At 44.9% G+C, this 13,039-nt stretch overlaps 1 protein-coding gene across 4 annotated transcripts in view; it reads right to left on the minus strand.

The window, feature by feature from the left end:
- Nucleotides 1-9,948, minus strand: part of ZNRF1 (zinc and ring finger 1) — a 95,459-nt gene extending 85,511 nt beyond the window's left edge. For 2 of the 4 annotated variants that reach the window (XM_019710556.2, XM_019710546.2), the window contains exon 1: nucleotides 8,724-9,941. In XM_019710556.2, coding sequence (XP_019566115.1) covers nucleotides 8,724-9,147 — 424 coding nt within the window. In that variant the 5' untranslated portion in view covers nucleotides 9,148-9,941. Of the gene's footprint in view, nucleotides 1-8,723 lie in introns of all 4 variants that reach the window. The other 2 variants (XM_019710539.2, XM_019710561.2) reach the window with 2 other exon arrangements.
- Between the last annotated feature and the right edge of the window lie 3,091 nt (nucleotides 9,949-13,039).

Here is a 13,039-nt window from a genome sequence, read left to right on the forward strand (position 1 = left end):
TAACCAGACTGGGCTCATGAGATATTAAGATGGAAAGCAGCTGGTGTGCAAGCCAGCCCTCATCACGGGCCTTAGCCTTGCCAGAGTTATCCAGGGTAACTGGCTGCAATGCCATGAATGTTCGGCCATATCTGACCAGGATTGAGGAAATCTAATAACATATGATATACATGGGTATTTGGTGATGCTTGTTTCAGTAGGGAGTAGCGCTATAAAAAAGTTACTTTGAAAAAGCTGACTTAGATGATATTATACCTTAGAGAGCATTAAAACTGTAACTGATCTAATAGAACAAAATTACAGAAAGCTCATTTGTATATATGGTAGACCAAGTATTTTATTGGTTTAGGTTGGAATCTCAAGGACTCCCTCAAATCTTTGTAGGATTCCCAGAGTACTTGGGTAGGCATCAGGATAAAAGAATCCTAAGAGCTCTTTCTATGGAAAAGCACCTTCTCACCAGGGAAAATGGTTATTTCAGGAAAACAAATGAAAAGATCTCCAAAGAGCTGAAAAATGCATGTAAAATGACCAAACCAGCTGGGGTCTAGGGTCTTGGGTTCACCTCCTACCTCTGTCCCAGATCATCTAGGTGACTCCAGATTTAAGTTTGTCCCACATGCTAACAAATTAACTTTGACCTTAAAAGATACTGTACAGTACGGAGATGACTAATTTCAGAACAACCCTTTGTGAAGCATGGCTTATTTTGAGAACTAAACCTATACTTTGAGAACTAAAGGGACTACCAACAAGCAACTTGGAGCCATGCCATGACAAGTCTAATTCACCAAGATCAAGTTGACTGCATAGCCCTAAATGTAAGCTGAGGCCTCTTCAAAAATTATCCTTCAGAAATTAAGGTATCACCTTATAGCCAAAGTCTGAATAAAGTCTCTCAGCATGGAGCATCAGTTCTTTACTTTGAGCAAAAAATACTCAAATATAACACATATTTAATCATTATTCCAGAGGGAATGACATTTCAGTCACCAGTGTTGGCTATCATAAACAAGGCTTTAAAAATTACTTAACACAACACTAAAGTGTTGATGTTGTGGAGCTCAGAGACATACACTTACAAGACCAAGGAAAACTGTTCCTTATAGTTCCTTGTGGGCATTTGTGGCTGGGGATAAATTTTATGAAGACAGATTACAAAAGTGCTGGATCATACTTCTAGAAAACAATGCTCAGGGTAGGCCCCGTGGCTCAGGTGGTTGCAGCGCCATGCTCCTAATGCAGAGGTCGCTGGTTCGATTCCCACATGGGCCAGTGAGCTGCACCCTCTACAGATAAGATTGTGAACAACATCTCTCCCTGGAGCTGGGCAGGGGTGCCATGGGCTGCTGTGTACTGCTGTGAGTGGTCAGCAGCCATCGTGAGTGGCTGGCAGCCGGGGAGAGCCACTGTGAGCGGCCGACCAACGGCCGCAGCCGGGGGAGCGCAAGGCTTATAATACCAGCCTGGGCCAGGGAGCTGTGTCCTACACAACTAGACTGAGAAACAACGGCTTGAATTGGAGTGGGGCGGGGGAGGCGGAACAGTGCTCAGCGACCAGAAAGAAAAGTGGCTCTAGGGATAACAAAAATATTAAAGTCAAAGATACACGTTAAGAGTTTGAAAAACAGTTTTTTGTTTGATATTCTCATTGAGAACACAGAAGACCACTTGTATTAGGACATATGAGGAATTTCTTAGTAGGCACTTAACTGGAACCACAAAGAAAAGATTGCCTGCCCCAACACAGAGCTAGGGTTTTTGAAAGAATGAATAGCGTGAGTGAAGAGTGGAGAGGAAATATCCACTTAGCAGACTCTTGGACAAAACTCTGAATTTGTTTATTCTATAGAGGGTCTGATGAAGAAGGTAAAATCTTCCCCAAGCTGCAATATTTACTCTTAAGGGGTGAGGAAGCAACGATGGCCAGTAACGTACATGAAAAAGGGGTACTATGGAAAGTAACCTGACAGGGTGATCTGATCATAAATTCCTAACTGGGCAGGTCATGATGGGTAGTCATGCCCAGGTGTATAACTTCTTTCGTAAAAGGCTCATCTTTGCCGTAAGCAAGCCCTGTCCGTTTTTTCAGTGCATCTAGTTTAACACGCCTTTGAAATAAAGTAACCACCCTCCAGAGAGCACACAGTCTTGTTAACTATCCTGTAATCCAATCCCCACCTTGCTCTCTCCCATCCTCCTCTAATCTTCATTAGTTCCCTACTTTATTCCAAATGAATAAAAGAGCTGCAAACTGTCATTTCTTGTATTTATCTCCCTCTGTTGAGATCCTGCTTCCAGGCATATCCTGTTTGGCTCAAATCAATTTTTATAAAAATTCTCTACAGGTTTGGATGTTCTTACATCTACAAAAAGAACAAAGCAATGCACTTAATAAATACCAGTTGAATAAATGAATGTCTTAGCTGTACAGATCTCCACACACATACAGTCTCACGCTTGTGCGTCAGTAAGAGAAAAGCAGAGAGGTATTTTGTCCATTTAAAATCTGGATTCATGCTGAAATCTTGACTTATCTAGCTACTGACTGGGGGTACATTAAAGAGGATATAACTCAGTAAGCCTTTCTATAGCAAAGCAGCCAAAGGCAGCTGTGTGCCTTAGAAGAAAAACGAGGGAGAAGACAAGCACAGAAGGAAAGTGGACATTGCCACAATTAACTGAGGAGCAACTTCAATTCTCAGGACCAATGCAGACGGGCTTAGGCCTACCTATAGGAGAAAAATGCACAGTTCCATGCAAAAGAAAACCATCAAATAATGAACAATGCTCTTCTGGGTGAAGCCCCCCTCTGGGAACAAATGAAAAGATTTGTATGGATAGTGCTTAGTAAATATCTGCCTGGTTTAGTAATATTAAAAATCAGGCTAATGAATGCACCAAAAAGCATTCCGAGTTCTTTCTCTGTGTAGGGAGAGACAAGCTACATCCATGGTAGAGTTGAGATTCAGATATAGATGGTATTCTGATTACATTTTCAGAATCATTTGTTACAAATTCAGACTCTTGGGTCTTCTCCTTAGCTCTACTGAATTCTGGGAGTGAGGTTCAGTCATCTGCACTGCAGCCCCCTAGAGAACACTGGGCAGAGTCAAGTTTGAAAACCTTTTGAACCTTTCACAGAAATCAGGAGAGCTCTTCTTTGCCTCCTGATTATAGATCCAAGAGTCCACTATAAATTCTTACAACACGTCTTCTAACTTGGCATTTACAGGGACCCAGTGAATTCCCCTTCCTCTTTATTCCCAACAGAGGAAGGTGGTAGTCTCAATTCTAACAACTCCTGGAAGTTTTCAAGGTAAACAGTCTCAACAGTCTAGAAACTATCCCAGCTACTGCTTTAAGATTAATCTTGGTTCTTTGCTTCATACTTGACGGTTGTTGTTGAGTTTATTAATTCATACCCACAACTCACCCCGTACCCATTCAGCATATCAAAATCAAACTGCTGGATTCAAGTATGAAACTGTGGGCTTATGAGAACATAACATTCAGAACTGAAAACTGCTGGGTCTATGGAGTCCCTTCTCATACTCAAGCCTGTACCCACCAGTAATCACATTTTGATTCATATTACACCATGACAAAGCTTGAAAAAGAAACAGATGGAAATTTATACTCAACCATCATTCTAAAAGACTGGGTTTAAGATTTAGGTTCTGGGTTAAGTTCAAGATTCCAGTACCACTCTCAATAAACCACTGTCATTAAAAACACCCCTATTTGGTAGAAACAGGACCCATTTAAATTATCATCACTTCCCTATGAAGGTTTTTCCAATTTCGAAACTATCAAAATTGAAGTTTAGTTCTAGAATTGGGTTTACTAAAATATTAGTGCCCAGTAAGCTTGGGCTGAATATCCCATTTGTAAAATATAAAGCATGTTCCCTTTCCCAAAAGGAACTAGAGTTGCATTTCTTTGGTTAAGAGTGGGCTGGCTTAGAGCATTCCTTGTGACATATTTGGGGTGTGTCTTTGTTTAGTAGCAAAATGTATACATCCCATAAAACAAACACTTTAAAGAATGAAACCACTGTTTCTTGCAACACCTTTCAAACCCAAATGAGGAAGAGCTAACTATGACCTTCAAGAAACTACCTTCTCTTAAGCGGAACTTTTTTATTTTATAGAAAATAAGTCCTCATGGCTAGAGAACTAAAAACTCTGCTTAAAAAAAAAAAAAATCTTGGGCCGGCCGGGTGGCTCAGGTGGTTGGAGCACCGTGCTCCTAACACCTAGGTCACAGGTTCAATTCCCACATGAGCCAGTGAGCTGCGCCCTCTACAGCTAAGATTGTGAACAACAGCTCTCCCTGGAGCTGAGCTGCCATGAGCAGCCAGTGGTTGGCGTAGCAGTGGTTGGCGTAGCTGCTGCGGGCTGCTGAGCGCTGCCACGGGCTACCATGTGACCAGCGTGAGCTGCCATGAGCGGCCGACCGATTACTGGTGACCGACTGCTGGAGGGGAGCACAAGGTTCATAATATCAGCATGGGCCAGGGAGCTGTGTCCTACACGACTAGACTGAAGAACAACGGCTTGAACCAGAATGGGAGTGGTGGGGGTGGAAGAAGAGGGGAAAAAAATCTTCATTAAGAATAGAACTTTTGCAGGGCAGGGGACCCATCATGCTCTTTGGAAACCACAGAATGCTTTTCCTTCTCCAGAAACCATGTAGAGGACCATTACCTCTAGTACACCTATGGTGAGGCACAAAGACACTTTCTGATCCACTCCAATGGAGTTGGCAATTCTCCCTAATTATTTAAGAATAGAGAAAATTAAATCACTTGAGAACCCTAGAGTGACAGCAAAAAAGAACCCATGAGATATCCTGCTAGCACGTTTAAAGACTTCTGAAGTCACATTCTATTCACCTGTTGATGGCTTGGTGACAACAGAGAACAGTTTAGATTTTTCTGAATATGCATGTGTATATACACATATGACTAACGAATTCGAGTGAAACCCTCAACGACCAGCCATTTTATAGTAGGACCCAGAAAACAGGCAACCCTCTTCCTTCCAACATGGTGGATCCTCTGTTTTTCCCCCACATCTAGAAATCCATATTCTGAGATACAAAGGACATTATTAGGAGTTAAACACCTTACAGCAGAAACTTACATTTTAATGTAGAAAGGGACTCTCTAACTCCGATCCTATAAAGCAGCTTTTCTCAATGGCATTCATTATTATGAACAGCCCATCAATGCACTAGGTCAGATTTCAGTAGAGAGCACTACCTTCCATTTTGGGGAAACAGTTCACAGTTCTAAATCTCTCTGCCCAGCAAATTCTGAGATGAGAGAAGGCAGAGAACTAGAGGAAAAGTGTCCCTATAGGAACACCAGTTTCCAGTTGTATGTTATTTGGCTTTTCTAAATACTACCTCAGGAGACCCAGCAGGGTAAGCAGAACAGGTATTATCTCCATCACATAGGTGGAGGAGAAAAAAAAAAGGTGACTCTGAGGCTAAACGACTCATTTGCCCACGGCCACAAATCAGATAGTTACTTAGTAGCCCAACTAGGAGATGAGCCTCATCCTCTGACTCACAGTACAATTTCCAGGACCCTACAGCTTCCTTTTGTTTTAGGATGAGAGGGAGCAGACTAATGATTCAGAGCCCAGGTTCTGACACTTGCCAATCCCAGCTCCATCACCTATTAGCTATCTGACCTGTGTGGGTTCCTTAATCTCCCCTCTAAACCTCCGTTTTCTCACCTGTAAAATGAGAATAAAAAGTCTTACCTCCTAGAGTTATAATTAGGATTAAATGAGACGATGGACACAAGACACTCAAATGTATTCACTCAACAAGTATTTGTGCCAGGCACACACAATGCAAGTTACAATAGTGATCACGAGGCACAATCCTGCTCTCACGGAGCTTAAAATGTAGTCAAACTAAACAGAAAAAGTAAACATGAATCAGATGCTTATGAAGTATACGTGCTATTAAGGTAACAGGAGAGTGACTGGAGAGATTAACAGGAGGGAGCCAAGTTTTAAGAGTGGGCTCTGAAGAGAAATTGAAGTTGAACCCTAAAGGATCAGAAAGAGCTATCCATGTACAGAATTAAAGGAAAAGCATTCCAGGCATAGGGAACAGGGCGTGAGAGGGTCACAGACCAAGAAAGTGTAAGAACCAAGAGAGGACAAATGTGACTGCTGTGTATCCTCACAGGATTTGGGAAACAACTTTTACAGGCTGGCTGCCGAGAATTACACATCTATTTTTAAAATAACAAAGTTGAGGCTCAAGAGAGATGTGTCTGGCCCAAGGTCACAGAAACTTAGAGGAGGAGCTGGGACCCCTGGATTCCACCTCCTGATACATCAGCTCACTCCCTTTAAGGAAGCCTCCTGCACACTGAATTCCCCCCTTATTTCACTGACAACTATTTTCTGTGCCCATGACGAGTTCCAAAGCACGTGGAAAACACAAGCAAGAGCATGGCATCGACTTCCAGGCATCTAGTTAATTGTGCACCAAAATCTAAGCTTATCCTTCTATTTTCACGACACAAGAGCAAAAACTGCTCAGACCTTATTCAAAGGCTCTAGAATGGAAGTAAGTTTCTCTTTTTACAGCAATGAACAAGAGAGGAAAGGGATGTTCTGAGAGGAAGATCCCTTGGCCTGTTCCAGAAAGGTAGATAGAACCACCACTGCAGAAGAGCAGAAATATGAAAGTTCATCTCAAATGAACTGCATAGGAAAAACTAATTACTTTAATTGAATGAAAGAACAAATTCTTAAAGCAGTAGTTCTCAATCAAGGTGGATTCCCCCTCCCCCACCAAGAGCATTTGGAAATTTGTAGGGGCATTTAGTAGACAGGGCCAAGTATGCTTAATGTATTGCAAAAGGACAGGATGGTCCTGTAAAGAATGTTATTGCCCAAAATAATAATAGCAGCCCCCAACACATGCTTTAATATTAATCCCTTGCTCCAACTTTTCCAGTATTCCCATGATTCAGTGGCTATTAACGGCTATTGGCTCCCTCCCGTTAATCTCTCCTATCACTCACCTGTTACCTTAATAGCACACTCCCTACCCTCACAATTGGATGAAGAAAAAAAAATTAAACTATGGTTTCACAGTTGTGGAATCTGAAATTTTGGAATCAACTTGTAAGCTCACAACTCCAGCATGAAGCCTGGTGGTGGAATAAGGAAAAAGAAGTTTCTAGTAAGAGACAGGCAAGAAATTTTAGCAAACCGGAAACTCCTTCTCTAGACAAGCCTCTGTAAGATTACATTTGTCTTGCGACACAAAATTCTGTGATTTTAGAGAATCTTCTCATAGTGCTTTTCGGTTTAAAATAAGATACTAATGGCAGTTTTTAAAAAAACTTAACCGCAATCATCTCACAAATTTAGCTGACTCTTTCTGGACCAAATTTTACAAGAAAGATTATTAATTTCAAGGTGCCTAAGGCTGATCAAATGTCTAAAAGTGTCAAAGATAGTCATGCCTTGTATCTCATTCAGGGCAGTCTGGTGCAGGTCAGAGAATCAGCAATATCTAGAGGCTTGTTTAGGGATTAAAATACCATCCCAGCAAATCAAAAGCCACTTTCAAGTGTTACCTGAAATCAGTCACTACTCCCCTCCCCGCAAAAAAAAATTATTTCACAAATTAAAAGTTTATAGAATTGAAAAAAATCCAGACTATTTCCAGAAATAAAAGCCAATTAGTAAATAGTGGCCCCACACCCCTTTTGACCAATTTTCTAGAAGCCTAACCTGGCCTCTCAGGTTAGCTGAGCAGACAGACCTGTTTTCCTCCAGAAGCTCCTGCCAGGCAGAGCCTGGGAAATCCTCCTCCAGCTTTTTGCTGGCCTGTCACCAGAAGTTCACAACATGAATTCATCCAGATTCTTTGAATCCTCCTCCTCTCCTGTCATGTACCAACAGCCTGGCAATAAAATTCCACCTCTCCGTCACAAAAAGATACCAATTACCAGGAAGACCAAGTTCTTAGCATGAAGGGGAAGAAAAAAGATGGAGGGATGTTAGAGTCATTGAGCCAAGCCTAATGCATGCAGCACGGGCGACCAGAACCCTAGTCCTGCAAAGCCTTGGAAGGAGGCTCCCTGGCTGGGCCCTCCATCAGCAGGCCACACCTGTCTATGCCAGCAGCCTGCTGGCTGCTCCATTTTAAACAATTCAAACATCTCTCCAGCAGGGTGGCAAAATTGAGCAACCCTCTCTACCTGCAAGAGTGAGAGCCCTAATCCAACCACCACTTGCCCCCAATTTTATTTCTTTTCACACTCTTTGTTTGGGAGACACCGCTTGGTCAAACTGGATCTCTCTGTAAAGGTGAGGTAGGCACAATGCTGCAGTGACAGAAAGGAAGCACCGAGGCCGACCTGCTTTAAGCCAGGCCAGACTTCTTCTCTGAGGATGGCAATGCCAATAAGTGGGACTTCAGTAGGCATGTTTCACTCTCCACAAGTGAACCAACGCCTGAAGTCTTAAAACGCCCAGCTCCACAGCCTCGCAGAAAGCCTCTTTTCTGGAGGGTCGGTATCCCTATCTTCCCTGGACTTGGGAAACCCAGGGAAGGCAGACGGATTCAGGTCGTGCACTCCACATCCAAACCTTCGCACGCGCGCCAAGGTTTTGAGCGCCCAAGTGCGCCCTCCCTTGCACTCCACCCCCCAAGGCCTCCAGCATCCGCGGACTCACCACTGTGCGAGCTGAACCACCTGGGTGCGATGTGCAGAGGTAGAGCATCCGCCAGCGAGGCTCGGGAACCCAGGTACAGCATCCCGTCTCTATGGTGACCGCCGCCCGTCTCCTGGTAACCATTGCCATGGGCATAGGTGGACTCAGACGCGGACCCTCCGCCGCCTGGCGCCCTCTCGGAGTCGCCGGTCCCCCGGGAGGCGGGGGTGTAGAGGCCAAAGGGTACCCCTCCGGCCGTGCTGGGGTCCATGCCCATGCCCGCCACGGAGCTGACCGAGCGGCTGCGCAGCCCCATGGCTCCACCGCCCGCCCGGTAGTGCCCAAAGTGGGGCGCCCCTCCCGGCGGGGGCACGGCGCTGTCATCGGTGGAGACCCCAGGGAAGGGGCCTCGGGAACGGGCCGCCGTGCTCTGCTTGCCCCCCATACTCGCCCGGGCCCCGGTGGGGCGGGAACCTGGAGGCCGAGACCCTCCCCCACTTCTCAGCAGCGAGTGGAGGGCTGGGCGAGCATAAAGGGGGAGGGAGTCAAAAAGGAGACCGGGAGAGGAAAAAGGGGGTTAAAAAAGAAAAGAAAATCCGCGGGGCGGAAGAGGAAGGCGGGCGGGGATCCCAAACTAAGAATTTAAAACGATCCAAGCCAAACGCATGTTTCCCTTCAAGGTCCAAAGAGGCGCAGTCCGGCGCGAGCTCGGCGCGCCACAGGCCGCCCCCGGGCTCCCGAAAGCCGGGGGAGCCGCAGGGAAGGAAGGAGGGAGGCGGCAAGCGAGCTCGAGGAGGCGCCGAAGGAGGCCGCCCGCCCGACAGGAGGAAGCGGAGGAGGGCTGGGGGCGCCGGGCGCGTCCCCCACCTCAGGACGCCGCGACCATGGACGGCGGCCCGGACCCTTCAGGCCTCGGGCGAGCTGCAGCGCTCGGCGGCCAGGCCGAGCTCGGGAAACCGCGGTCGCGTCGCGTCGCGATCTCGCACCAGCCGCCACCGACCCCGCCAGCCGTGCCGCCCTGCTGGGTCCCGGGCTGCGCTCGCCGGCGCTCCTCGCCGCCGTGGAGACAATGGAGGGCGGCAGAGCGCAGGCGCGGCCCGCGCCCCCTCCCCCTCCCCCCCCCGCCGGCTTAACCCCTTCGCGGCCCCTGCGGCGCCCAGCTGCTGACGCCCTGGAGGCCCCCACCCACACAGCCCCCGCGGGCCAGTGGCCTGAGGCACGGGGTATCACGAACTGAAGCAACGCCTTTTTCAAAGCAAGCACCCTTTAAGTCCCTCAAAGTGGCTAATAATTATGGGGGAACCACCTAAGGGGGAGGGGCGGCTATGGCCCAAATGGGTGGGAAGGAAACACAAGAAAGGCTGAAGATTTCTCAAAAACGCCTACCTGGCTCTGAGGGTCACTAGTCAAGCTCCGCTCCCAGCACAAATTTGCCCCCACAGCACCCTCTGGTGGACACGCTGTCCGTTCTTTCTGAGATTCCCCGTCCAAGGACCCTAAGATCAGGAAGCTTAGCGTTTGGGGGACTTTTAGCTGTTTGGGGATAAACAGTCAGTGCACTGGGGTACTTGTGATTCCGGATTTTGCTGGCAGTAGATCAGAACTTCCTATTTGAGGCTAAAGCGAATGAGTAGATACCTTAGCTAAAATGTGATCCTGAAAATCATTAGTTGTACCATAAAAGGTAAAAAGATATAGATATGGAAATGGAAAAATGCAGCTAGACCTAATGATTTTAGAAACTCCCTTGTTCAAGGTGGGTCCCCTCCTGCTTAGTTTACCTTTTATCCTGGCATACACCACAGGACGTGGGACAAAGTGAGTACTCAATAAATATTTGTTGATCAAGTCTTCATTTTGCAATATGTCCCTCTCACATAGTCTCATTCATTCATTCATTCATTCATTCATTCATTCACTATTTTTCAAGCACTGAGTGCTGGCTGTGAGCATCACCCAGTCCCTGGCCTAACTGACTTCCAAATCAAGGAGCCAAAAACAGTGTGGTCAAAAAAGGGGCACTGTAATACATCTAATAAAAAGTAACGTCACAGGGTGATCTGATCATAAATTCCTAAATGGGCAGGTCATGGTGGGTAGTCACACCCCAGGCATACAACTTTTTTAGTAAAGGGTTTGTTTTTGCCTTAAGCAAGGCTTGTCCATTGTTTTTGTGCATCTAGGTTAACACACCTTTGAAATACCTTTTTCAGACTCTTGAAGGGAGCACACAACCACGCTCAAGGGAGCATATAATCTTGTTAACTATGCTGTACCTTGCTTTCTCCCACCTCCATGTGCTCTATGTTCCCCCCTTAATTCCAAATGTATAAAAGAAGTTGCAAAACTGCCATTTGAGAACTTGCTTCCCAACAATTGTTGTCAGTTTGACTCAAATTAACTCTTATAAAAATTCTGTACAGGTTTGGACATTTCTTATGTTGACAAGGGTGTAGAGCAATAGTGAAAGAAAACCAGAAAAAGAAGGGCTAGTCTGTCAGAGGTGTCGATTGTCCCAGTAGACCAGCTTGGAAAGAAACAGGAGGAGGACTATTTGCAAACATGGAGTGCTTGGGAGTGAGCAAACAGAAGAGAAGGAAGCGTCCTGGAGGAGAAATGAATGTAGGAAAAAAACAAAATGTTCCAATACCCAAGAAATTATCTGTAAGTGCCTAACAGGAATTTGTGCACACCTAAGATCCAAATGAGTGATCTAAAGAAAAACAAGAAAGTTTGAATTTAACGCAATTTCCATCCTGAAGAATGGCTTTGGTAACAGAAGAGGGGTAGTTCAGTACTGTGCACAAAAAAGAATACCAGAGCTCTTGACAGATCTCTATTGAGGAGATAAATACACAGTAAGTATTGTAACCATCTAAGTAGCTTTTGATTTACCTATTCATTCAACACTTTTTTAGTGTATTGAACAAAATATGAATAGCTAATAAATGCCAGGCACTGTACTAGGTTCTGGGACACAGTGGTGAGCCAGACAAATGGAGTCCATGTTCTCACAGAGCTTCAGAAGAACCACTTCATACCCACTAGGATGGCTACATCAAAGAGAACAATAAAAAGTGTTGCTGAGATGTGCAGAAATCAGAAACCTTATACCTTGCTGGTGGGAATGTAAAATGGTTCACCTGTTGTGGAAAACAACAGTCTGGCAGTTCCTCAAAAAATTAAACATAGAATTATCATGTGACCCAGCAATTCCACTCCTAGGTATATTTCCAAAAGAAATGAAAACATATGTCCACAGAAAAGGTTGTACATGAATGTTTACAGAAGCATTATTCAAAATAGCTGAAAAGTGGAAACAACCCAAATGTCTATTAGCTGATGAACGAATAAAGCAAATATGGTATATCCATACCATGGACTATTATTCAGCCATAAAAAGAAATGAATTGCTGATATGTGCTACAACATGGATGAAACTTGAAAACATTATACTAAGCAAAAGAAGCCAATCACAAAACACAAAAGACCACATATTCAGTTATATGAAATGCACAGAGTAGACAAATCCATTGAGATAGAAAGGTTAATGGTTGCCAGGACCTGGGGGAGGGGAGAACGGAGAATGACTGCTAATGGGTTTCTTTTTTGGAGTGGTGAAAATATTCTGGAATTAGATGATAGTGAAGGTTGTGCAACCTTGTGAATATGCTAAAAAACCACTGAATTATACACTTAAAAGGGTGAATTTATGGTATATGAATTACAGTGCATATATATATATATATATATATATATATATATTATAGTATTGAAGCTGGCAGTGACAATATAATAAGCCTAAAACAGTCCCTGGCATGTGGTTGGCACTAAATAAATATTTGTCAAATGAATGAATGAATGACTAAGTGCTATGAAAGTAAAACTACTGTGAGAGCGAAAGAGCTTGGTGCCGATGAAAGGAGACAGGTACAAATACAGTGATTCTAAGCCAAGATCTTGTTAAAAAAACAAATACAACCAAGTAAATTTGAAGATCTGATTGGCTTTCTTAAACAATTCATGAATCAGGCAGCATCGCATCTAGGAAATAGGACATTCCCATGAGTTGTACAAAATGAAAGACTTTTATAAGCAGAAAGAGGGTGGGACTAAGAAATTAAAAAGTGGGGCTGACCTGGTGGCTCAGGTGGTTGGAGCTCCATGCTCCTAACTCCGAAGGCTGCCTGTTCGATTCCCACATGGGCCAGTGGGCTCTCAACCTCAAGGTTGCCACTTCAATTCCTCGAGTCCCCCAAAGGATGGTGGGTTCCGCCCTCTGCAACTAAGATTGAACATGGCACCTTGAGCTGAGCTGCTGCTGAGCTCCCGGATGG

The sequence above is a fragment of the Rhinolophus sinicus genome, linkage group LG11 (assembly GCF_036562045.2).
Source record: "Rhinolophus sinicus isolate RSC01 linkage group LG11, ASM3656204v1, whole genome shotgun sequence".
NCBI lineage: Eukaryota > Metazoa > Chordata > Mammalia > Chiroptera > Rhinolophidae > Rhinolophus > Rhinolophus sinicus.